This window comes from Nicotiana tabacum, chromosome 14 (genome assembly GCF_000715075.1).
Source record: "Nicotiana tabacum cultivar K326 chromosome 14, ASM71507v2, whole genome shotgun sequence".
Lineage (NCBI taxonomy): Eukaryota > Viridiplantae > Streptophyta > Magnoliopsida > Solanales > Solanaceae > Nicotiana > Nicotiana tabacum.
In genome coordinates, this window is record NC_134093.1 from 112,187,493 (window position 1) to 112,215,219 (window position 27,727).

The 27,727-nt window shown below is 36.1% G+C and overlaps 1 protein-coding gene across 5 annotated transcripts; it reads right to left on the bottom strand.

The window, feature by feature from the left end:
* Nucleotides 1-219: 219 nt before the first annotated feature.
* LOC107773938 (plasmodesmata-located protein 2) lies at nt 220-4,432 on the bottom strand. Of its 5 annotated transcripts, none has more exons than XR_012698837.1 (4): nt 3,677-4,432; nt 2,787-3,095; nt 2,100-2,388; nt 1,783-2,020 (listed from the first exon to the last, which is right to left on the bottom strand). XR_012698837.1 is itself a non-coding variant. In XM_016593370.2 (4 exons), exons 1-4 carry the CDS (start codon nt 4,149-4,151, stop codon nt 2,013-2,015), a joined length of 906 nt encoding a protein of 301 aa, XP_016448856.1. In that variant the 5' UTR covers nt 4,152-4,432; the 3' UTR covers nt 1,783-2,012. The 5 variants fall into 5 exon arrangements, 4 of the variants coding, with proteins under 4 accessions (XP_075085989.1, XP_016448856.1, XP_016448855.1 ...); XM_016593370.2 differs by having other exon boundaries at nt 2,100-2,213; XM_016593369.2 differs by having other exon boundaries at nt 2,100-2,268.
* Nucleotides 4,433-27,727: the final 23,295 nt, after the last annotated feature.

Below are 27,727 nucleotides of genomic sequence, written 5' to 3' on the forward strand. Positions count from 1 at the left end.
TGCATTAGGATAGACGGTCTATATTACACTGTTTACTCGTAAAATGGTACAATTGAATTTATACGTGATTTCTAGACAAGTGAACTAATTTAATTCTGAAATAATATAATAATTGAAGAAATACACAATACTTAGCCTTGTAATGTAGATAAAACTGCAAAGATGATGATTCCGTAAACACGGTTCCCGAACACAGCAATGATGAGATCTAAAAGCAAGTAAGTAAAATTGTATAAAGCTTTGTATAGAATATAGTATATAAATTTGTCCTTTACAATGGTAACTGAGTTCACTATTTATAGCTATGCCTAGGGAAAAAGGTCCTAGGATCATACCCTCCTTTAATGCCAATTATGAGGGTCATTGATGAAGATGTAATGTTGAGTATAAATGCCAAATTCTCTGTAACGAACCGTCTCTCTTAATGCTGTAGAATATTTCTTAGTAAATGCTATCGGGCGCAAAGCATTTAATACACTTTTATGAACGTTATCCGTTCTGGTGACAAGCGTAGTGGCTGCGTTCGGTCCTCAACCATCCCATCTTGATTCTATGTGTCCTCAGTTTAGTCAGTCACGTGTCATATCATATTTTACCCTATCACACACCCCTAGGGGTGCGATCCTTCCCCAAACCCTGCATAAATATAGGATACTTTGCGCATCAGCCTGCCATATTTAGTAAAGGTTCTAACACATATACAAGATCTAAGCCAAAATTTAATGAACCATAACTTATGCACGACATGCGCCTCTAAGTTTGAACATTATCCTCGTTAAATTCGTCTTCATTAAAACTGTTACACAGATTATCCAAATTAAGTTTATTAATCTAGTCCGCTCTTTCGTTTTTAGGAATCAACTTCTCCTCTTGAAGTCAACTGTAACCTTCACTAGCAGCATAGTTCACTGAAATAAGATCCTCATTTCTGAAAACACTATCTATACCTGTACTAATTTCAATCCTAACCCTCATTCAACTCTCCCCCCCCCCCTCCCCCTCAAACCCAAACCCCAACCACCTGCTCGAGGCAAATAGGATCCGCGCAACAACAATAGATAGAATATAAGTTTTCATCTCCCTTAGTTTTCTACAGTCTACACTGATAGATAAGCTACTTGACGTTCTTCAACCTTCAATAGTCTCTTTGAAACAGGGAAGAAACTCGACGTACCATAACTCTTGGGGGGGGGGGGGGGAATCTGGCAAATATTTCTCCGACGACTAATGCAACTCATCAACTGGTATACTTACACTATATGTTGTTCAATGGTGTTCTGAGAAAGAAGGGAGCGGTATAGATGAAAACAATTTACAGTTTATGTTTGAACAGACCAAATGCTCATTATGAATCAGGCGCGAAGCTATATGTAGCCAAGGACGGTCAACTGAACACCTTTCGCCAAAAAATTATACTGTATATGTGATAAAATATTACTTGTTAACACCCTTATTGAATTTTCTGGCTTCGCCACTGATATAAATCATAACCTATTGCGAGTTAGCAGAATATCTTGTCAAATAACTACAAGATATTCTGAAACAAACTGAATCATCAATTGCAGCAGACTCATCCTTGCTGTCTTTATGTTTATACCTTGTACACATTAGCAAAATAGAGACAGATAAAATAAAAGACAAGAAACTCAAACAAACATATACAGCTGGAAAACAAGAGAAAACAAAGGAACTTGCTGTAAAGTAGAAAACTTTAGAAGAAAATGGAGAACCATTATTCAAGTCAATTGTTAAAAGAGACAACATGCACATGGCAAATGGATAAAAAAGCCAAAAGCCATTAGGCCTCTTTTCTAATCTTGTTCATAGTTGACAAAAACATGTAAAATTTACATCTATTTTCCAAATTTATCACCATTCATTCAATTTCAAAGCCCTAAAAATTAAAGTAACAGTTCTTGTTTTCCTGTTTAACTTAAGAATACCAAGAATTGCAGTCACAAAATCCACCTCAGAAAAGCTTTTGCCAGTCTTAGTAAACAAATCTGACCCCTTCAATAATCTGCAGCAAAATAATTCATATTTCAACAGCATACGAGACAACGACGAGAAATGTATTTAGTACATTATGTTAGGCTTACCGTCGTGCTTCTTCATTAGATTCCTCGCGAACAGCAAGCAAATGACGAGAAATCCCGCTGCTGCTACCCCTCCAACTATTATAGCCACAGTCTTTCCTACATTTTGCCCTGACCCTCCGATGATTATTAAATTCAGCTGTCTTTAGTATATGATTTGTGGACAACAAATCTGAAGCAATGGCTGGCAAATCTAAGGTGGACACTTTTGATTATAACACTACTTCTCAGTCTCAAACAAGCTAGGGTCGACTATATGAATCCTCACTGCTCACTGACCATGTTACTCTGTCTAAACTCATATCATGTCCGTATTATGCAAATACAAATAAGAAGTATTAAAAATACTCTATATTTACTCAACGTATAAATGTCTAAACCACTCCAAGAAAGCATAGGACAAACATCTAAGAGTGCTATAACCAATATCAACTCAATAGCTCAATAGCACTACTGATTCAGACCTTTTATCATCTACCGTCAAACTTCTCTATAGCGCTTCGTTGTAACAATCAAAAAATGTCTGGAACAAACGATATAGAGAGGTCGACTGTATACAACTAATTTATGAGGCAGATAGCTCAAAAGTCCAAGAATACAAAAGTTTATTAGTAGAATGGCTAGTTCAGCAAAACAATTGGGAAAACATTGTAGCTAGACAAAAGATGTTAATATCAATATAACTAATACCTGAAGATGAAGAAGGAGACCAATCTGAAGATGATGATGATGTTTTTGGGACCCCATTTTGATAATTATTATAACTAATAAAACATTTGTGCAGAAAGATTTGGCCAGAAACAGAACTTCCACATTCCACCTGAGCTTTTTGGACAGCAATTTTCACACAATCAGCACAATCAGCAGAGCCAACATCCCCTTCACATTGCCCCAACACATACACAGATTGATAGCTTGTTGTGTAGAAGCCATTACTACTAGCCATGTCATTTTCCAATGTGGAAAAAGCAGTATCCCTTCTTTCCTCAAATCCACTACCTACCAGTATTTTCGACGCGGAATATAAATATATATGAAAAATTCACTAAAATTTCATGAAGAAAACGACGTATTAAATGATGGGATCAGACATAAAAGCCTAAAGATTAAACCCTTAATACTTAAATACTGCCTTCCTGGCAGTGGCAGATGTAGGGTATAAGCAACGAGTTTAACGAACACAGTATTTAGACATGGAATATAAATACTCCCTCCAAATTTTCCTTATTAGTCCGTTCAGAAAAAATAACAGATTTTTATATTTAGAAACAATTTAACTTTAAACTTATCATTTTACTTTTAATGACACGTTTTTATAGCCTCATAAATGTCATAGCCCAAAAGGCTTTTATGCCTTAAACTTTTATGACCACATGTTTTAAAAGATTATTCTTTCCAATAAACCCTATGTTGAGTCAAACTACCATGTAAAAATTGAAACAAATGGAGTATATAAATCACTAAATTTTCAAAAAATATTAAATTTTGAACTTATAATTTGAAAATTGTAACAAATTCAATAGCAAAAACTTAAATATGAAACCCATAAAATTTAAATCTTGAATACGCATCTACTGTACCTGGAGAATTTTTCCCACTACAAGTCTTGTACAGCATTTCCATTCCAGAGATTTGAGGGAAACCAGCAACCTCATACAGCATATAACAACCAAATAGTTGAATTCTTGCAGCTACAGGCTTACTACCACAAAGCTTATCTATAAGTATAGGCAAACCACTCACACATTTATAACAGTCAACATTAGAAAGGTCACCTCTACACTGAAAAAGACCAGAAATAGTAGACTGGCCATTACCAGTACTAGTTTTGTAAAACTTGGATTTTGAGGATTGTGCAACAAGTGTACCAAAAAGTGATGAAAGTGCTTGTGAGTAAACCCCAGTTGGATCTGATAAATCTTGCTTTGCACAACCTTTGTATACTAACTTGGTGTAATCTGGTGCAGATTTAGCTAGTGGGAGTAGCTTGAAAATGGTAAATATAATCAAGAAAAGTGAGAATATACTGTAAAATGGCTTTGTGGGCAAACCCATTTGTGGATTCTTGGAAGGTTATACCATGGTTGATTTTCTATTTTTTTTTGTTGGGTTTTTTGAGGTTTTGGGATAAAGATTTCTAGCTGGGTTTTTTTGGTAAAGGGAAATGAGGTAATGTTGATGGATTTATTTTGTGATTTTTTCTTGGTATAATTAAGCTGCTGTTTTTCTTCTCAATAAAGGGAGTGTTAAAAGGTGGTGTGTTTGGGTTACACTTTGCTTTTGGTTGTGCAGAAAAGAGGTAATCTTCACCAGTACAGAGGAAGTGAAAAAATGATCAATTGAGAGTAGTGTTATACTTTAGGAAATAGGAGTAGTCCTTTTTTATGAAAAAGTAATCATTACTTTATTGATTTTTAAAAAAAATAATTATTTTATTAAAAATAGTTAGTCTTTATTTGAAAAATGATACTCCTTTAGTGACCAGCAAATATCTTGATAGAATGGTAAATAATCATCCTTAATTTTTAACTTTAGGTTCGAGTCCCGGCATACATATCGAATTTAGTAGAGAATACTTTACGCCTAAATAGGATATTTTGACGCAATCTGGATTAATTAACGGGTGCGATAGCGGACACTAAGTGAGAAATTATATATATAAATATACTCCTATGTTTATTATTTTACGATATTTAATTGAGCAGTAGTTAAAGAAGGAATAGAAGAATGTAGTGTTAAATATACCATAAGCATTTTTGTATCTAAAAATCTTATACCATGTGTCTCAATTTGTGCGGCAGAACTTGGATTCCAAAAGTCAAATTTCTTAAATTTGACCGTGAAATCGGACATAGAATTTTTAAGTTTTTTGAAATAAAATTTATATATTTAAAAGTTACGTAAAAAGCATTATAAGTCACAACAATTAATAATTTAAAATATCTAAAAGGCATATGAAATAATTGTAGCCAAAGAAAAACTTGTTCAACTTTCGAAATTCGAAATCTGTCGCATAAATTGAGAAGGGGAGTATCAAATAAGGATAAAATTTAAAATTAAATTATTTTTAAATATAAAAATATGATATTTTTGTGAAAAGGACTAAAAAAGAGTTCTACTTAAATATAACGAGCGTCCCCGGGGGAGTAATTTTATTAGCAAATCAAGATATTTAAAGAGAATGAGAACAAAATATTGTACTAATGAAAACAGAAAAACGACAGAGAGTAGAAGAAATATTCGCTTGGTAACAGGATGGTTAGAATAGAGGAAGGAATTAACTGTACAAATTCGACCAAGATGAAAGTACATTTATTAAACAAACCTAATTTCAATTTTTTGAAATTTGAATATTTTATGGTACATTTACTTCTTTCATTGGTTGGAATTGAATGTCCATTAATGGAGTTCAACCAAGATCCTGTGAGTCAGTAGTACAAGTACTGTACAACAAGAACAAAAGATTCATTTATTTATTTAATCATGTATTAAATATTTTAAACAAATGGAGCAAGCAGTAAAAACCACATGAGAAGATCTCTGTCATGTGATATCTGCAAGATGGACTGCATTAAAGTTAGAAGTAAACAAAAATTAAGATTTGCCTATAAAAATATTCTGCTAGTAAGATAGGTTTTCATTATTTAGTTTGAATTTAATATAGGGATTGTTACACAATAGCCGACCAGATTTAATGTTTACTTTTTTTATACGGTATACATAAATTATACATTGATTATATACAGTTATACATATATAATACATAGATTATATACATATATAATATGTATATATAGATTATATACATATTGACAAGAGTTGGTTGCTCTAGTGGTGAGCACCCTCCACTTCCAACCAAGACCCCACTACCGATGGTCTATCGGAAACAACCTCTCTACCCCAGGGTAGAGGTAAGTTTTACGTACACACTACCCTCCCCAGACCCCACTAGTGAAATTATACTGGGTTATTATTGTTGTTGTATACCTTCGCCGGCTATTTTTAGTTTACAAGATTAAATGGACGGCTATTTGGGTTAATTCTTCTTTAATATATATACTTTGACAATAAAAATTGTCTTACACTATTAATGTAATTTTACCTATTTTGACATGTCATTTATTACGTTTTGTAGGCAGAGGCGGATCCAGGGTTTGAGACTTATGGGTTCCTACCGTAATTTTAAATTAATATGCAATAATAACTGAATTCACAGTTAGATATTTATAAATATTTAGTGAATTTTTTAATATAAATACAGAATTTACGCAAGAGTCACTGAATTCTCGGAAATCCATACTCAATGCTTTAGGTCCGCCCCTGCTTGTGGGTTATAAATTCATCCTTGCTATAAAAGTAGTACATGGAATTGACTTTTAAGGGATCTAATAGCGTAAAAGAAATACATTATCTGTGCAAATAATAATATAACATATATATATATATGGTTGTTTTACTGTTCTTTTTAATGTTTGCAAAGTGGGTTTAAATTTGAACATGAGTGCGAATTTACGTTCAAAGTACTGGGTGCCCGAGCACCCACTAACCTCGACATGAACTCTATATAGTTATATAGAAAATATAGGAAAAACTAATATAAAGCCAGCAGTTATAACTTGTAACTTTGACGTATTTTTCATAATGATAATATTATTATAGTTCATTAACTTGGGACTAAATGTTTTTTGTTTTTGGTAATGATAATATTAATCTTATTTTTCTTATTAACTTTTTTCGCTATTATGATCGATTAATTATGAATCTTGTACTATATGATTAGTAGCAATAATACATATAAAAAAGGGATTTTAAAATCTTAGATTCGCACTAGATTAGGCTTAATTTATTAGATTTTTGCCTAAAATGGTGGATTCTTACCTAGACCACTAATGTCGCCAATAATTTGAGGTGATATATATTGAGTAAAATATACTTCAAGAACCAATGATCTTGTACTATAACAAAGATGTCAAGTAGTTAAAATGTCAACTTTTGTTGTATTTTTCTGGACAAGATCTACTATTAAAATCTCGCACTGGGATGATATTATGTTGCAAAATCTTCTTAAGAGTAATTAAATTGTAGCGACAAATTCCAAGACTAAAACTGACTTCTAACCATGCATTTGATTGACATTTTCTACTTGGATAGCCTAAATTGTTTTACAGACAAAAATGTTCGTTTGATGAATTTACTTTAACTCTTACTCTATATCATATATTTCAATCATTACCTACACATTGTAATCAATATTTAATATTAAGCTACCGTTTGGATATAGATTTAGTTGAAACGTGGAAAAAAAAAGGAATTTTTTTCAAGATGGGATGAAAATGAATTTGGAAGTTGAAATATTGTTTGGATATATATTTTACTTGAAAAGAAATTAAAAGGTTTTGTGAGTAGAATACTTCAAAAACTTGAAAAACTAGTCTATAAACTATTTTTTGAAACTTGAAAAATTTATATTCAAAAAATGCCAAAAGATCACTTTTTAATAACCAAACAATATTTTCATTTTTTTAATTAAAAAGGTAGAAAATCTTATGGTCAAACGGGAGGTAAGTAACATCTTATAATAATGTGTTCATTGTTCATACTATATCCTTCACCTTTGTACATTATCATATGTCTGTCATCGCTTATACATGTTCAAATAAAAAATTGGAAAATAACATAGAAAATGATTTGTCAAAGAATAATATTTTTTACGAAAATGATTTCAACCTTTTCTTCTGAATTTATAAAACTTTACTCCGGGCAAAATAATCATGAGTTACTCTTGTCTATTTATTGAGACAAGTTGAATTGAAGCAACTAATTGAAATTTATAAGTAGAATCTTCTTCTATACCATACGCTCCACCCCACCACCATGTGTATATTCAAATTTGAAACAAAAGGCAGCCATAATTCAAAAAAGCTACATCCCAATTAGTTTAAGAAAATGATTAGTAATTTCCGGTCCCAATTGTTAATTTCTCATTACAACTCGGAGAGGTCGATTCTCCATCTAACTCATCCAACTCATACTACTTAGGTGCGTAAAAAAGCAGTCATGTGCACTAAGCTTCCGTTATACGTAAGATCCGGAGAAGAGCTGGACCACAAGGATTTCATTTTAACTTCTTTTTTTATGAATTAAAATATTATTATAAACAATAAAGGAAGAAGAAGAGTATTACAGAGAAAAGTAGAAAGAGAAAATTGATATTTGATCAATTACAATGGAATAGAACCCTCTCTATTTATAGGAAAAAAGTGATTTAGCCACCAAGTAACAAACCCTAAAATATCTCTAAAATATAAACATTCACCATAAATACAATTTTATTTATACCACTCCCCTTGAATATCTATTCAACAAATAATGTGCCTCGTTAAAATCTTAACTAAAATAAAACCCAGTGAAAAAAAATTCTAGTGAAGGAAAAAGAATACACATGTTTAGAAATACGCCTATTGGTTGCCTCGTTAAAAACCTTGCAAAGAAAACTCGGTGGGACAAAACCTTGTGAGGGAAAAAGAATACAACTCGTATTAACTCCCCCTGATGAGAGCATCAATTCCCATCCTTGAGCTTTCGTATCCCAATGGTGTACATTAATTTCTTGAAGGTTGATGTTAGTAGAGATTTGGTGAACAAATCAGCCATATTATCACTTGAACGAATTTGTTGCACATTCATATCACCATTCTTTTGAAGATCATGTATGAAAAATAACTTTGGTGAAATGTGCTTTGTCCTATCTCTTTTTATGAATCCTCCCTTCAATTGGGTTATACATGCTGCATTTTCTTCATACAAAATCGTGGGTAATTTATCACACTTCAAACCATATTTGTCTTGAATAAGATGTATTATAGACCTCAACCACACGACTTGATTCATGAATATCAATTACCTCAGCATGATTATATGAAGTAGCCACGATTGATTGCTTAATCGATCGCCAAGATATGGCAATGCCTCCACATGTAAACACATAGCCTATTTGAGATCGAGCCTTGTGTGGGTCAGATAAATACCCAACATCGGCATAACCAACAAAATTGAGACTGCAATTATTGTTATAAAATAAGCCCATATCGGTAGTCCCTTTTAGATACTGCAATATGTATTTGATTCCATTTCAATGTCTCCTTGTAGGAGCATATATCTTGCTAAAATATTAACCGAAAAAGTTATGTCAGGCCTTGTAATATTAGCAAGATGCATTAGTGCATAAATTACACTTATCATATGGTACTTCAGAAATTGTATGTGCTTTAAGCGGTTTAAATCTTTCAGGGATTGTCATATAAGCCATATAAATAGACTTTAGATGCATATCAAATGTTCATGTCATGCTAGACATATAAGATGGATAAAAGTGATTGCATACACCATTGACTTTATACTTTCAAGTGTTTGAACTGCATATCCGAAACTATATATCTTTCATATAAAATCAATTCGAGTTGAATTGTTTTCTCCAGACTTAAAGATACTCATATATATTTAGTGTTATCATAGATGTAGTCGACGAACATTTTATATCGGTTATGACCTCCCTTTTTTCATAAAATATAACATAGATATCTCTTCATTCATATTTTCAGGCACCTGAACCTCTCCTGAGATTTTATAAAGTATTATGTTATGTGATCTTCTGGATCACTTGCATTCTTACTCTGATCATTTAGATCATTTGCTCATCTTCTTTATCAAGAATGTTATTTGAAACCGATTTGTCTATATGCTTTAAGCGTATCATGGACTTTGTCCTTCTAGGAATTATTCTAATAGGAGCATTTTCATTGAGAATATAGTTACTTTCTTTGGGGTTAGCAAATGCGTCTGACATGCTTTGCAATATATTGCAGATGAATTATCTTTTATGAACTTCAAGTTCATATTATCTTATTCGATGATCTAAATGTACAAATGATAATTCTTTTCACGTAACTTTTTCTCAATTGTTTATCATGTCTCTCGCTCATGTTAGAAAAACTAACTTGTTTCCTCAACTTTGAGAACCCATTTTTGTGCGTTATCGTGTTAATCAAAATATACACCGCACATCAATAATAATAAGATGAAATTATTTGGTTCCTGATCCTGAACCACTTGTGAGGGGGAGAAAATAATATACTTTCGTATATAACGTATGTCAAACTGATATATATATATATATATATATATATATATATATAACTTTGTTCTCATACGCAATAGTTTAGCTATTAAGTGGAGGCACTTAATAAATTATTTTGCTAAACTAACTGTTATGTAACCAACTTATCAAGATAAACTGTCTTGAATAGAAAATCTAAAAATTACGCTCAAAATTAAATTATTGAGAAAGTTACCTAGTAAATACCAGGTTGCGGGATAATAATAATCGCACATGTAACCATCTTATAGATGTATCTTATGTGGTATACATGACAGGTGAATGAGCCCATATTCATATTTGATATTACTTCATGGGATTCAATCCCAATTTTAATTGGTCTACTAATTAATGAGAACAAACAACATAAAAGAATTCGTAAAGAACTTTCTAGTTCTTTAATATTTACCCATATGAATTCTCTTTTAATTTATTTTGCACATCATACTTAAATTAACATGGCTAAATGTATTATGCCAACTGAATAAATTATCAATATTGATAAACTTCAGGTTTACACCATGACGTGTGCAATTATCATTAAACTCCAAGTTTATTATAATATGGGATTTTATACCAATAAACTTCTACTTTATTGTGGAATTCTTTTATTTGTGTAGTACAAACAGGAGAATAAAGCGAGTTGCTTTTCACATACATATTACCCCGTTACAAGTTGTAGTAATATGAGATATTAAATTTTTTGTTTATTTTTAGTCTCAATATAACCAAACTCTTTCGGAATATTATAGAAACTCAATCAGTTTCTTTGAGACTTACTACAACATAATGCCTTATTGATAATTAATTTTATTTCTCCAAAATAGTATAATTGGCTCTTCTAGAGCTCTCAACTAATTTTTTACTACCACATATTCATCATCATCCATATGGTGAATATCTCTTTCAAGGAGAAAGTTATAACATTATAGTCATGGTCAAAATCATTATAGGCATGATATGTTTCTTCCATTACTTTTGCCCTGTAATAGTCACATTGCCATAATATTTTGGCATAATCGCTATAGGTACGTGGTCAATGATCATTCATGCCATAATAATAAAATTATTTTCTTATTTCATCAAAAATCTCTTTCTAGAGGTGAGTGTGGTATATTCACTACCACTAGTACGTTCATGTTCTTCCAAGAATGAAATATATATTTATAAATCACATGTTGCCACATTCATATTATGAATAGACCATAGTCATCTATATGTGCTTTACGAAATCTCATGTCAAATTGATGACAAACATTACATTCACATAGTGAAAGATTATTTTGAGAATTCTTATTGTTCTAATTACTACAATGCTGCCGATTATAATTTTGTTTATTGCCACTTCCACATCCATTGGTACTTTCATGGTAATAATTTTATCTTCTTTTAGATTTATCATATATTGCTACCACATTCTCTTAAGAGAATGAGAATGAAGCAAATTTAATGGGACGGGTTTCTACTTCTTGTGCTCATAATCATACATGAATTTGATCATGGTACGACATAGAAATTTTACCACTTCGGGTGGTTATAATTTCTTACAAGCTCTATTAAAGTTATAATCAAAATTTATTGTCTTTACTTGTACTTAAAATCAAATTATAGAATTTCAAAAATTTAAAAGAGAAAAATAAGGTAAAATACTTACCTTAAATCTAGAATTTAATCCCGAGGGAAGTTCATGGAACTATTGATAATTATTATGTATAAGTTAAGCACCATGCACGTATCCCTGAGCTTTTACTCAATTTGTTGGAGTCTCGTGCTGATAACGTGTTATAAACAATAAAAGAAGAAGGAGAAGAGTATTGCCAGAAAAGTAGAGAGAGAATTCTTATTGATATCAGATCAATTACAATGGAATAGAACATCTCTATTTATAGGGAAAAAGTGACTCAACCACCAAGTAACAAACTCTAAAATTTCTCTAAAATATAGACATTCACCATAAATATAATTCTATTTATAACAAATACCAAATATAAACAATTTTTGTTTATTATAATGCGTGTAAATCATCATACAATATACTAGACATATAAAACCGAGTTGTAATAGAATCCCAAACTTAAACTGAAACTATCGAATTTAAATCTTGTATGTGAATTTAAATCCTGTATTCACTCGCGGTAGACATCCACGTGATGAAAGGAACATACCACCGGTAGAGATTAAAAGATTTATATCTCCAAACATGAGATTTATGGGGGGCCTCCTATTCAATTACAAAAAACACGTGTTGATGGAAAATCAAACACCAACAAATACCTATGTGGACCAGAGTTATATATTTGGTTCGTAACATTCCTCTTCAACTTTCTCTCTCTGAATACCATACCATAAAAACAAAAGGTTACAAAGTTTAAAACAACCCCATCTTCACAAACCACTAAGAAAATCCGAATCACTAGTTCTAGATTACACAAGAAAGACCCTCCAAGATCATTTGCTCGTCCATTGAAATCAAGCACCAATGCTTACGTCATATTAGAGGTTCAAGCTATGAAATCAGTCATTGATACTAGTGTCAGGTTATTTAATTTTTCAAGCTGTGGACTACCTATTTAATTTCTCATTTTAATATTTTTAAAGTCTTTGATTTTTATTTAATGCGAAAACAAATAGTAAATGAGCATGGTAATGTAAAGCATAAACTAAATGGGGAAGTAAGGTAGGGAACTAAATAATCAAAACCCATGAATTTCTACTAGAATTTTTAAAACCCGATGTCACAAGTGCACGAGCATCTAGTAGAATATAAAAAACTCCCTAAGAACTACTGTCTGAAACAAATAGACAAGAGTGATGAAACATAACAAGAGAAGGCTCCGGGTGTTGCAGAATGGAGCATAGGAAAGCAACTCACCACTAAGCCTTCGGATAATGCGGATACGCGCCCGGACGAACTCCAGATGCACTGATGACGTTCATAACACACCTCAATAAGAGATATGATACGGTCGTATGCAATAATAATTACCCAACTATGAGCGGGGTCGAATCCGCTAGGAGTTATGATGGGTGTTAGGAGTATATATTTGAATCAAGCAAATGGACTATCTAAGATTGCACTTCGACAATAGAGTTTGGATATTTACTTCTACTGTTACTCTAATGATTGTAAGCTAAGGAAAATAGACTAGAGACGAATATTTTTGTTGTTTTTCGAATTAGTTTAAAAACCTAGGGATGTGACCATAACCTAGGTCTTCTCCTAATGAGATAAAGACGTTAACGCTTGTTTTGTTAATGGGGGTGTATTATAGCTCTTAACTCTATATTACCCACTCAATACCTCTCGGTCAGGGAGTGGTTTTATCCAATTTGGCTTTCTCAAGTCCAAATAGGTATCAAATAAAATAGTTGATATGAGCTCAAGTCGGGTCCTTACTATCTCGAGCTTGAACTCTTTAATTAGGTTAATCAATATCTCAATTAACCAAATTCCTTGTTAGCCAAGTTATCCTAGACTAAATCCCTCTATATCAAGCAAAGACTAAGTCAAATAGGCATGAATCAATGTTTGCACCCATTAATTCTAAATTTGAAGCATGAACTAAGCTAAATAATCAACACTCAATTATAAACAAGCCTTAAATTAATTACCCATACGGTTTACACATTAGGGTTGGGTCACAATCCTAGTAATAATCTAGCTACTCATAATAAAAATTGTAGTAAATAAAGAAGAAAAGCTAATTAAACTCATCATGGAAGATTAAAATGATGAAATCTAATGTTCAAACAATAAAAAAACTTAAACTTCCTAAAATAGTAAAAAGAAACGGCTACAACAGCTTTGTATGTTCAAAACTTGACCTAATTTTGTGAAAGCCGTCTATTTATATTGGGCTAAACATCCCTGACAAAAATGCCCCTCGGGAGGTTCTGCAGCCACACAATTCCATGTGCGGTCCGCAGATTTCTTCAGCTGGCAGGGAGGTGTATTTTGCAGCCGCACATTTCTGGATTGTGGCTACGAAGCAACTTCTGCGGCCGCACAATTCTTGTGCTGTCCGCACTTCTGCAAGGCGTCAGGACTTGATCTTCTTCACAGTCTCAGAACTTGAAAATATTTATTAGTGCAAGCCTATTTTTGCGATCCTGTTAGGTTTTATTGCTTGGTTTGCGGCTGCCGATGGAATTTTGCGGTCCGCGATTTCTTCTGCGGCCACAAAATTCCTTATGTGGACTGCACTTCTTTGCTTCTGCACCATTTATTTCCTTGTGCTTCGGAACACTATTTTTTATGTCTGATTTTCTCACAGGAGACCAAACTTTTAGCATTCCTGCAATTTGCATATTTTCATTTGTTTTGGGAGCATAATTTGATACTTTCGAACTAAGACAAGAGCAAAAAGGTGCTAATAAACAGTCAAAATCCCTACTTATCAACTCCTCCAAACTTAAGTCTTTGCTTGTCCTTAAGCAAATAAATTAGTTTCCACCTACAAGAGTTAAGGGTCATTGCAGCGAGTCAAAGGTGAGCTATTCACACATCAGTTTGTACCAACAATTACCCACACTATTCATGCATTATCAACAAGGCGATATGTTAAACATTCATGCATGCATAGTTCTAATGTGATATTTGAGCTTCAAGAATTGACTTTACTCATCAAGGACTCTTGCTATATCATGTAGGCCATGGTGGACTCCAAACTCTTCCTCCTCTACTTTCCATTTGCCAAGCTCACTTAAGAAGTTAGCACTCAATCCAAAGATTCATGAAAGGTTCACTCATCTCTCACAAGAGAATATCACAAGTACGACCTCAAGTACCATAGGCTTTCCCCTCACGTAGATTGCCACTAATGGAAGCTCGCTCGGTTTAAAATCTAGTAGGACTTCTTTCGGGATATAATGAATGCTTTTGGGTTAGGGTAGGATACCGTATGGGTAAGTGGTTACACCTTTCTGTAAGTACTCCATCTTTCATTTCTCGGCTCACACTTGCCAATTCTTAGAGGTACTTTCTTTTCATTAGGGACTAGAGAGACTTAACATCACTCTTTCTTGATTATTTCATTATTTTTCTCCATTTTTGTTTTCTCAATGTTTGGGATCATTACCTCTTTTCGAATCCATTCAACCCTTCTACCTATTCACTTTTGTTTTGCATTTTTCTTTTTGCTCTTTTCTTTTCTTGCCTTCTCTTCTCATAGAGATCATTTCTTTTTTCTTTTTGTACCTTAATATTTTTCAACTTCCTCATCTCTCCCCCCAAACTTATGTTTTAAGCTATTTGTTTCTCAAGAGTGTTAAGGAAAGCACAGGTGTCAAGAGAGGGTCACAACAAAACGAGTAAAAGCTTGTAACATGGTTATCAAATGAGAAAGGCTAGAGGCTCAAAGGGGTTGACTAGGGATAATGACATTGGTTGGCAATAGAAAATTCAAACGGGCCAAGGAAAGCCTACAATCACTTCTCAAATCAAGCAAAACTTATGATTTTGCCTTAAAACACATTCGAGGCAAGCTCTAGACCCGTCGCATGGATACTTGAACTAGTAACAATTCATCTCACCCCTCACACAACTAGATTGTAAAAACGGATAGAGTCGAGAGCCTACAATGACCACATTCAAGTTTAAAGATCACTATGGTCCAATTAAACCACTCGATGATTACCAAAGTCAACACAAGACTTACAAAGTCACTAACTAGATCTATTTCTTTTAAAAACCTTGTCTCTAACCATAAGCACGTAGTTAAGTGTGTTGGTGCCAAATGAAGCATGATTGACTCTTTGAGTATGTTTTTTATTCATTACTACTACTATTATTACCTAAAAACAAAACAGACGCATTCCCTTAAGAAGGTTGTCATGATATCTATCGTTGGGATGAGTCACCCGATTCACACAATAACTACCTTTGGAAAGAACCATGGCGTTAAGAAAACCAAAGGCATATTATCTACTAAAACATAAAAAGAAGCTACTAAATCAAATAATAACTAATAAGGAAACAAAAATAAAGAAGCTAATAAGAAAAAACTACTGAAGATAGACTGAATATACATAATGAGAGAGAGAATATATATATATATATATATATATATATATATATATATATATATATATATATATATATATATATACAAATAAGAAAAGAGAGAATATTATCAAGTTATTACATGCCAATTATCTCAGAATGTATCAAATGTAACAAATAAACTCACTCCCCCCCCCCCCCCGAATAAAAATAAGCATTGTCCCCAATGCTGAGAAAAATAAGAGTAAAAGAGGGAAAATAGTGAAGAAAAATCCCTATAGCTCCTTGGACATCTCTGTGTCCCCAACAATGTTATCGCCATCTGGGTCATCCAACTGGATCTCATCATCCTCAACTCTAGGTTTGGCTGGGTTGGCGAACATCTCACTCACTACCTCAGCAGTATCGACAACAACGTCTGGCTCTTCAGACTGGCCAGCTAGTGCTACCAGTGCGGATGAGGCTGTAGGATCTGGTGCGGGTCAAGTAACATGTCAAATGGAAGATCTTCGGCTGTAGCAATTCTGTTCACCTCTCTTCGGAGCTAGTCCACTGAATTATTGCTAGCCTGGGACTTCCTTATCTTCTTTACTTCCTTTCCCAGTTCTTCAATCACCGACCCATGCTATTCCAAGGTAGACATAATAGTCTTCTAGTTCTCTAGGAGCTTCTTCAATGTCTCTTCAATGGTTAGGGGAAACTGAGGTGCCTAAACAGAAGACTGCATTGCAATAGTACTGGATAAGTCAAACAACTTTGTAGTGGTTGTTTGAATCCAGTTGTTGAGACTCGCCAATGTCTGGAGACTCGCAGCACAGATAATGGGGCATTGGGCATTGACACTGGCCTAAGAGCTGAGGTGGAAGGTGTGGAAGGAGCTGTAGATGATGGCAGAGGCATGGTTGCAACACTGGAGGAAGGCTCGGCCGAAGTGGATGGAACATAAACTGCCTCAGAAGCTACCACGGGTGGTCCATCAGACTGCCATATGGTGGTAGAAGGATGGACTTTCTTGTTTGGATTGTTCGCATCCATCAGTGAGTACCAAGTTAAAGGTTTCTTCGATTTTACCTTTGTATCATATCCTTTGGCTCTACCTTTGCATCGGTGAGATATTCATTAATGGTGTTAGGATACGGGTAGGATGAGTCATCTTGCCGAGCGATCACTGAGATGTTGGCCGACATCATGACACCCATATTGATCGGGTAACCGTCCATAATAGAAGCAACTAAAACTGCCCGAGGGATCAAAAGGTGAGTCTCATTCTTGCTCGGATCTACTCTGTTATAGACAAAGGTTTGCCATCCCTTCATCTCAAAACTTAACGTGCTCCAGTGGATGAGGACCCCAACAACAATCCATGGTGGTGGTGGACCTGGTGGTGCCAGAATCTCTGCTAACCAAGGTCGGACCTCGTCCCCTATTGCACACTTCTCCAAGTATTCCTTCGGCTCAACATCATCAAACCCCAAGTACGCATTGAGCGTATGCTAATCAAACCTCACTTTTAAGTTACGTACTTTGGTTACTTTTGTCCCCTTTTTGATGTGAGCTACATTGGCATAGAATTCATGGACCAAGTACTCTTTGCCATCCACTGCACTCTGAGTGAACCACATCCACCCCTTGTGTGCCCTGAACTGTCTCAACACGGCTGGGTTGTACGTCTCAAAATCTGTCAATGGGAACTGTCGCTGAAGGGTTAGCAACCTCGCTGGCCACCATGTGCAGAAGCTAGTGAAAGCAGCTAGGCTGATGAAGAGGTCCTCTAAAACCTCATTCTTCTTTTTTCTTTCAAGTCCGGTAGCTGTAGCATCTCCCCCTCTGCCATCATCGGGGATATCCTGAACTGGTGCATCCTGTGTCACAGGGACTAGCGTAGTTGATGGATCAGAAGCCTGACTAGCACTTTTCGATCCCTCGAAAGTGCTGTGAGATGAGTATGGCTTATCCCTAAGTTGGTATCTCCCTTGCGACCTTGATTGTACGGCCGACTGCTCCTGAAAAGAGGCTAAGTTTCCCTCTGATACTTCCCTAGACGGGACATATGAGCTCGTCTCGGAGAGGTTTGCACCTCTCCCTCTCCCGGCTGTTTTCGTTTTTCTAATTTCCTTTTATTGGCCAAGAGTTAAAGCCCTCTTGCCTCATTCCCGAGAAGGTTCACCTTTTCCTTTTGACGTGTCACCTCGTCCTTTTGATTGAACCATTGTCTGTATCAAGCAAAGGTGAATGTTAGTAGAAATTCAATGTTCAAACATACACAGGAGACATAAGATCAAAGGATAACCAGAGTACACCGTGAGGGTGTTTGGTCAAAGCATGCTTGCAGGAAATAAGATCTGCGGTCCACACAATTTTCTTGCGGCAGCAGATGAGGCCTTACGGACAATATATTTTTGTTTTGTGGCCGCAAAAGTGAAGTGCGGTCCGTACAATTTCACTTGCGGTCGTACCTCTGAGACCCAAAAATTCCAACTCTCTGATGATAGAGAATTGGATGATATGCGACCATAACATGATTTTTGTGGTCCGCATAATTAGACATGCGACCGCACATTGGAGTCAAAAAGTATGGACTCTTTGATGACAATAAATGGGCTGTTCTGTAGCCGCGATGAGAATTATGTGATCCGAACATTTTAACTTGTGGATGTAGAATGATTTCTTTACTAAGTTGCCCTAAATTTCACATTTGCGGACCGTACAAATTCAAGTGCGGCTGCAAAATTCAAAAATTACGTACATATCAATTATTTCATTTTAGGTTTTCAAGTTCGTGCACACTTTGACATGGCAACATAATAGAAACATGATATTATCTAACTCAGTTGCCATAGAACACGTATTCAGGTAACCTAATACAAACTTACCCTCCACATGGACCCACAATTGAATTCTAATGATAAATGGCCTAAAAATAACTAAAAAGCTACAAATTAAACTAAAATAAAAAAATTAATATTGAATTGAAGTATACCAGATGAATGAGTGTAATGAGTGAATGATTAAAGTTGTTGTGCGTGTGGACAGATGAAATCACCAAGAAATTTTAACAGATGACTATTTCTTTATGCTCAGAGAGTGAAAAATGTAACAAATGTCCCCGTTCCTCTATTTATACTTATTGTTTATCAAGGGAAAGATGGGCGAGTACGGCAACACAATTTCATGTATGGTCCGCACTCTATTACCTGATAATATTATCTCAGCATCTTATCTGCGGTCCGTATAATATCATGTGCGGTCGTAAATTTCCTGTGCGGTCGCACATCGACCTCTTCTCTGACAGGCCAAAAGTTCAGAGTGTTGGTATTTTCAACCTCTCAGTTGTGCGTTCCGTAAACTAATTATGTGTCCGCATTGCTCTTTTTTTACAACACCCACAATTGTGCGGTCCTCACAAATCAACTGCGGTTCGCAATTCTTAGAATATTTAGCCAAATTCTTGGTCCACAATTCCTGTAAGCCACACTCAGCCTATAGCACACTTCAAATCAAGTTAGAAGAAAAACAACACCTAACTACAAAAGAAAAAGGAAAAGAAACATGGGTTGCCTCCCAAGAAGCGCTTGATTTAACATCGTGGTACGACACAGAATACCATCAATTGAAATGAATAACCGCCACGACGTGGCTATCTCCAACTTTTCCCAAGTAGTGCTTCAACCGTTGACCATTGACTTGGAATACTTCATTGTTTTTTATTCTTCAAGGCCAACGCACCAAAAGATTTCACACCCTTAATTGCAAAACGACCACTCCATTTAGACTTTAGCTTCCCGGGAAACATCCTCGACCTAGAGTTAAACAACAATACAAGATCGCTCACCTTGAACTCTTTGTTCCAACTGTATTTTTCATGAAGATATTTCATCTTTTCTTTGTACAAGGACGAACTTGCATAAGCATGGTACCGGAACACATCCAGTTCATTCAAATGTGCAACCTTCAAGCTAGCGGCTACATCCCAATCAAGATTCAACTTCTTTAGAGACCACTTGGCCTTGTGCTCTAGTTCCACTAAAAGATGACAAGCTTTTTCGAACAACAACTGGTATGACGACTTTCCAATAGGTGTTTTGTAAGCCGTACGGTAAGATCATAATGCATCATCAGGCTTCTTGGACCAATCCGTCCGATTAACATTCACCGTTTTAGACAAAATACTCTTTATCTCCCGGTTAGAGACTTTCACTTGATCGCTAGCTTGTGGATAATAGGGAGTCGTGACTTTATGAGTAAAACCATATTTGCTAAGTAAAGTGTCGAAAGCCTTATTTCAAAAATGTGACCCCCATCACTTATAATAACTAGCAGAGTACCAAACCTTGTGAATATATTCTTCTTCAACAACGCCACCACACTTCTCGCCTTATTCTTGGGTAGAGCAACAACCTCAACCCATTTGGACACATATAATCCACAGCGACCAAGATATAGGTGTTTCCACAAGTACTCATAAAAGGACCCATGAAGTCTATACCCCACACATCAAAAATATCAATCTCCAAAATGGTAGTGAGAGGAATTTCGTTTTTCTTTGAAATTCAACAAGTCCTTTGACATTCATCACATCTTTTCACTAACTCAATTGCATCCTTGTAAAGAGTGGGCCAATAGAAACCACAACTAAGTACTTTGGTTTCCGTTCTCGCTCTACCATGATGACCACCATATGGCGAAGAATGACAAGCACCGAGAATTTTACCTTGATCTTCTTCCGGTACACATCTTCTAATCACCCTATCTATACAAATCCGGAAGAACTATGGTTCATCCCAATAATAATCTTGACAATCCAGTTTGAGCTTCTTCCTTTGGTTTGAAGAGAACTCATCCGGAATGATTCCACACACCAGAAAATTTGCAAGATCCGCGATCCATAGCACCTCCTTCATTGAAATATCTAAGAGTTGCTCATCGGGGAAGGAGTCATTGATTTCAAGGCCATCATACGGCCTCCCCTCCTCCTCGAAACGAGACAAGAGGTATGGCACTTGGTTTTCACTCCCTTTTCTATCTTGGATGTCAATATCAAACTCTTGCAACAAAAGCACCCATCTCATCAACCGAGCTTTGGAGTCCTTCTTGCTCATAAGATAACGGAGCACCGCATGATCGGTGTGGACAATGACTTTTGCACCCATCAAGTACGGGGGAAACTTCTCAATTGCAAACACAATGGCAAAGAGCTCTTTCTCTGTAACGGTATAGTTGACTTGGGCACTATTCATAATCTTACTATCATAGTATACAGGATGAAAAATCATGTTGATATGTTGCCCCAAAAAAGCCCCAACCTCTACGTCACTTGCATCACACATGAGTTCAAAAGGGACACTCAAATTTGGAGCGGTGATGATGGGAGTAGTTGTCAACTTGAACTTTAACAATTCAAAAGCTTTCATGCAATCATTATTGAAGTTAAACTTAGCATCCTTCTCAAGAAGTTTTCATAATAGGCTCGCCACCTTAGAGAAATATTTGATGAAATGTTGATTAAACCCTGCGTGGCCTAAGAAACTCCACACACCCTTCGCCGAAGTTGGAGGTGGAAGTTTAGAAATCACCTCAATCTTTGCCTTGTCAACTTCAATTCCATTCTTTGAGGTTTTATGGACAAGGACAAGGCCTACCTCGACCATGAAATAACATTTCTCCCAATTGAGAACCAAATTTATTTCTTCACATCTTGCCAACACTTTATTCAAATTTGCAAGACAATCATCAAAAGAATCTCTAACCACCGAGAAGTCATCCATGAAAACTTCAAGGTAGTCCTCCACCATGTCCGTGAAAATAGCCATCATACACCTTTGAAAAGTCACTGGTGCATTGCACAAACCAAATGGCATCCGCTTGAAAGAAAAAGTACCATAGGGACATGTAAAAGTTGTTTTCTCTTGATCTTCCGAATCAATAAGAATTTGGTTGTAGCTCAAATACCCATCAAGAAAGCAATAGAAAACACGACCGGCCAATCTATCGAGCATTTGATCTAAGAAAGGAAGTGGAAAGTGATCCATCCTCGTGACTTTGTTGAGCTTGCGATAGTCTATACACACTCTCCAATCGGTCACCGTTCTTGTAGGAATCAACTCATTCTTGTCATTGGTGACCACCGTCATGCCCCTTTTCTTTGGGATACATTGAACCGGAGATGTCCACGAACTATCAGAGATGGGAAGATAACTCCGACATCCAACCGCTTGATAATCTCCTTTTTGATAACTTCTTGCATAGCCTTATTGAGTCTCCTTTGTTGTTCAATAGATGGTTTGGTGCCATCCTCCAAGTTGATCTTATGCATGCAAAATGTGGGGCTTATCCCCTGAATATATGCCAAGGTCCACCCAATAGCCTGCTTCCTCTTTTATAGCACCACCAAAGTAGAATCTACCTACACGTTAGTCAAACAAGAGGAAAGAATAACCGGTAAAGTAGAACAAGGACCAAGAAATTTATACTGAAGATGTGAAGGCAATGGTTTAAACTCCAAGGTAGGAGGTTCTTCAATAGAAGGCTTTGTAGCAGGAGTTGTCCTATTTTCAAGATCCAAGGACAATTTCTGGGGTGCGTAGTTGTAGGACCCCATTCCTTGCAAAGAGTTCACACATTCCATGAAGCCATCCATCTCGTCATCATCAAAGTTGAGCAAGACAGCCTCCAACATATCACCCACATTGATCATAGCACTTGTTTCATCAACAATAACATCGGTCACCAAGTCCACAAACGAGCACACCTCATTGCTATTTGGTTGCCTCATGGACTTACACACATGGAAAATCACTTTTTCATCACCAACCTGGAAGGTAAATTCTCCGACTTCAACATCACAAAGAGCCTTCCACAGAGCAAGGAAAGGTCTCCCAAGAATAATCGGCACCTCATAATCAATATCACAATTTAGAATGAAAAGATTTACCAGACGAATGAATTTATCAACACGAACCAAGACATCTTCAATCAATCCCAAAGTTCTCTTCATAGTACAATCGGCTATTTGAAATCTCATAGAGGTAGGCTTTGGTTTCCTAATTTTTATCTTCTTGAAAACCGAATAGGGCATCAAATTGATACTTGCCCCAAGGTCACAAAGAGCTTTAGCAAACTCGGCACTTTCAATTGTACAAGGAATCGTGAAAGCACTGGGATCCTCCAACTAAGGAGCCATTGAATGCACAATTACACTCACTTGATGAGTGACTTTGATGGTTTTAAATTTCATTGACCACTTCTTTATCACAAGATCCTTCATAAACTTTGGATAACCGGGCATTTTCTCCAAAGCTTCAACTAATGGCACATTGATTGAGAGACTCTTCATCATTTGAATGAACTTCTTGAATTGGTTTTCACCATTTTTCTTGGCAAGTCTTTGAGGGTATGGAGGTGGAGGCTTAGGCAATGGTGCCTTAGCCTTTTGCATTATTGGCTCTGGTATGTCAATAATGTAATCCTTAGACGGGTTCACCTCCTCTTGAGTCTCTTCCACACTATCATCAATATCAATCCAAACCTCATCATTAGGTTGCACCACTTTCTCATCATCCACAAGATGCCTTTGATTTGAGGTGGGTGCATTCCTACCTCTTCCATTTCTTGTAGTAATAGCTATGGCATGCCCGGTGTTATTTCTACCCTTTGGGTTTACTACCGTGTCACTTGGTAGTGACCCCTTAGGACAAGAGTTTAGAGCTTGAGAGATTTTCCCCATTTGAACTTCTAAGTTGCAGATTGATGTGTTGTGTAAGGCAAGTTGGGCATCCGAATCGGCTTTTTTCCATCATTTGCTTGAACATGTTTTCAATACGTCCCATCTCATTATTTGAATAACTCGGACCATGGGAAGGATAAGGAGGCAGGTTGATCGGTTGTTAATACATCGGAGGCCTTTGAAAACCCGACCCCAGGTTGCCTTGATTGTTGTTCCATCCACCTTGATTGTATCCCCCCCCCCAATTTACTTCATTATTTCCACTCCAATTTACTTGATTGTTGTTGTTATGCCAATTCCCTTGATTGTGGCCACCACTCCAATTTCCGTGATTATTAGAATTTCAATTGCCTTGATTGTTTTGAGGCCGCCATTATTGTTGGTTCGATCCTTAGAAGTTGTTTCTTTGCCCTTGAAAGTTGTTCACATATTGCACCTCTTCTTCTTGTTCATTATAAGAATCATCTTGATCAAAACCACTATCCTCGTGCATATAATTCTCCACTCTATTTTGTACTTGTGGACCCTTGGTCCTTCTCTTGTTTACCATCATGTTTACCCCTTCCATGACGTTGACTTGCTTAGGATTTTGCACTTGATGAAGTTGAGCATTTGCTATTTGATTCATGGTAGTAGTCAATTCAGCAATGGCTTGCCCATGGTCATGCAACTCTTTATGAAGGTGGATTATGTTCGGATCACCTTGTAGAACATTAGCCCGGGATTGCCTCGCTGATGATATCTCCGCCATTTCATCCAAAATCTCACACGTCTCCGCATAAGGCGTAGTCATAAAGTTTCCACCGGCAAGTTGATTCATTACACATTGGTTTGTTTTGTTAATCCCACGATAGAAGGTTTGTTGAATCATGTTTTCCGTCATATCATTGTTGGGACATTCCTTAACCATTATTCTATATCGCTCCCATATCTCGTATAGTGGTTCAATCGGCTCTTTCTTGAATGCCAAAATCTCATCTCGAAGTATAGCCATATGTCTGGGAGAGAAGAACTTAGCAATAAATTTCTCCGCCAACTCATCCCAAGTGTGAATGGAATGGTTCAGTAATCGCTCCAACCAATCTAAAGCTTTCCCCTGTAGAGAGAATGGAAAAAGCCTTAGCCTCAATGCATCCTAGGAGACATTTGTTTGTTTCCTCCCCTAACAAGTATCCACATACCCCTTAAAATGTTTATACGCATTTTGACTTGGAGCACCGATGAAGAAACCCCGTTGCTCAAGCAAAGTGAGCATCACATTGGTGATTTGAAAGTTGCCCGCCCTAATATGGGGAAGGACTATTGCATTAACATATCCTTCATGGGGTAATACCCGATGTGGAGCCGCTCGTGGTGAAGGTGGGGATGGTGCGGTAACATTGTCATAAGATACCCGGCCTCTTCTATTGGCTAGAGGATCAGGCGGAACCTCATCAACTTACTCATCCTCGACATCAACATCCCCCAAAGGCATATTTCCGAGTTCATTATTTGCCGTTATTACGCCCAACAGTATTACGTCGATGTTACGCTCCGCATTATTATATTACGATGATGTTGCGCTCCACAATATTATATTACGATGATGTTACGCTCTGCAGTATTTTATTACGACGATGTTACACCTTGTAGTATGGTGAGTTGAATTTGTCGTAAGATAATTAACATCAGTTCATGGACAAGATTATTTGGAGATTATAAGTATTATGCTATTTCAAAAAAATGATGAGTAAATTCGTGAAGTGAAAGGGTAAACGAATCAAAGAGAATGAGTTTCGTCGAAGTTTGTCATTTTGAGATAAAATACGGTCCAAGCTATAATACCAGGTATTTATGGACTAGTACCATACAAGGTACCACATGACCATGATAGTAAGGTGTATAAAGTATATTAAAAGTGAGTAGCATTTTAAGTAATTTGGGATAATTGTTAATTGTGGGGATAATTGTGGTATTAGGTACGATTAAATGGATAAGGATCCTTTTTGGGGCTGCCACGTGGCATTAAGCCAAGCCAAAGTGTCACCAATGTGGATGATGAGTTATAAGACACAATTTGCCTTGTTTACGCGTAAGAGTCCGTTGGATAACTACCTTGGTTTGGTTCCTTATTTGGTAATGTAACTTAGAAAATAGGAAAAGTTATGGCATGCTTAGAATTAAACCAGCAACGTTATGCTAAGCTTGCTAATGATGGAGCCTCAAAATATTTTGTTTGAAATTCCATAATACAATATAGCATGAGATTTTGCAATTTTAAGGAATACAGTGCAATCTTTCTCAAGAATATCATACGAATTTTTTCCTACTACGGTCTTGCCGTCACGTGTTTTGTCGCGATTGTCATTTGTTAGAGGAATTGTCCAGAGAACCAAATCAGGTATGTTAAGTCTATCCCTTATTATTTTTGGCATGATCAATACGATACAAACGAAACGAGTAAATGCACAACTTCCATAAATGACTCTATTTATAGAAATACTAGGGGGGTCTATATTATTGATTCCCCATGTGTCTTATTATTCTATAATCTGTTCATCGGTCTCAAAAAATACATAAACTGATAAAGTTAATTTCATGACATTAATCAAAGGCATAATGGTCGTATGACATTCCGAGAGATTTTATTGACGTATATCATATGCATTTCATTCATTTATACATGTACATTGATCCATGACTAGATGGCATTATATAGGCGTATATTATATGTATATGGGATATGGGAAAAGGTTACGGCATTATATACGCACCACCACCTGATAAGCTAGCATACGTTGATGATTTGCCCACAGTGGCCGAGATGATATGATGGGATGCCCTCAGAGACTTGATGATGTTATGAACGCATATACATATGCATGGTATGACATTTATACGCATATGTATGAAATTTTAAATATTTAATGATTCACAGAGCTATTCAGATTTACATGTCGAGTCTTTTACTCCATGTTTCTCTCATGTCTATTATTTACTGATTTTCATTCCTTACGTACTCAGTACATTATTTGTACTGACGTCCCTTTTTCTTGGGTATGCTATGTTTCATGCCTGCAGGTCCCGTTAGATAGGTTGAGAGTCCTCTAAGTAGGCTATTAGATCAGCGGAAGGTGTTGGTGCGCTCCATTTGCTCCGGAGTTGCTATTTGGTTAGTATGATTAGGACATGTATTGATTAGTATGGCGGGGCTCTGTCCCGACCTTTATGAAAATTATGTATTCTTAGAGGCTTGTAGATAGATGCCATGTGTACGAATACTTGTATGGCCTTGTCGTCCTATGTTTTGAGTTTATAAATGATCATGTTGGCCTTATAGGCCCGTATGTCACGTGTATAAGTTTTTATATTAGGTTGGGTCGTTCTATGTTGAGTATTCCCTCATGTTTACTCTATTTATCTCATGACGCCCCTTCTGGCCCACTTACCTATGATGATATAATAAGAAAGATACGTTATGTTGGTACTCAGTTGAGTAAGGTACTGGGTGCCCGTCGCGGCCCATCGGTTTGGGTCGTGACAAAAGTGGTATCAGAGCAGTTCTGTCCTAGGGAGTCTACAAGCCGTGTCTAGTAGAGTCTTCTTTATGGGTGTGTTGTGCACCACACTTATAACCAGGAGGCTACAGGGCATTTAGGACTGTCACTCTTTCTTCTTACTCTAGATCGTGTTGTAGAACTCAGTTGTAAGAACTCAATTTCCTAAACTCTATCTTATTCATAATACAACGATACCTACATTTAGAAAGATAG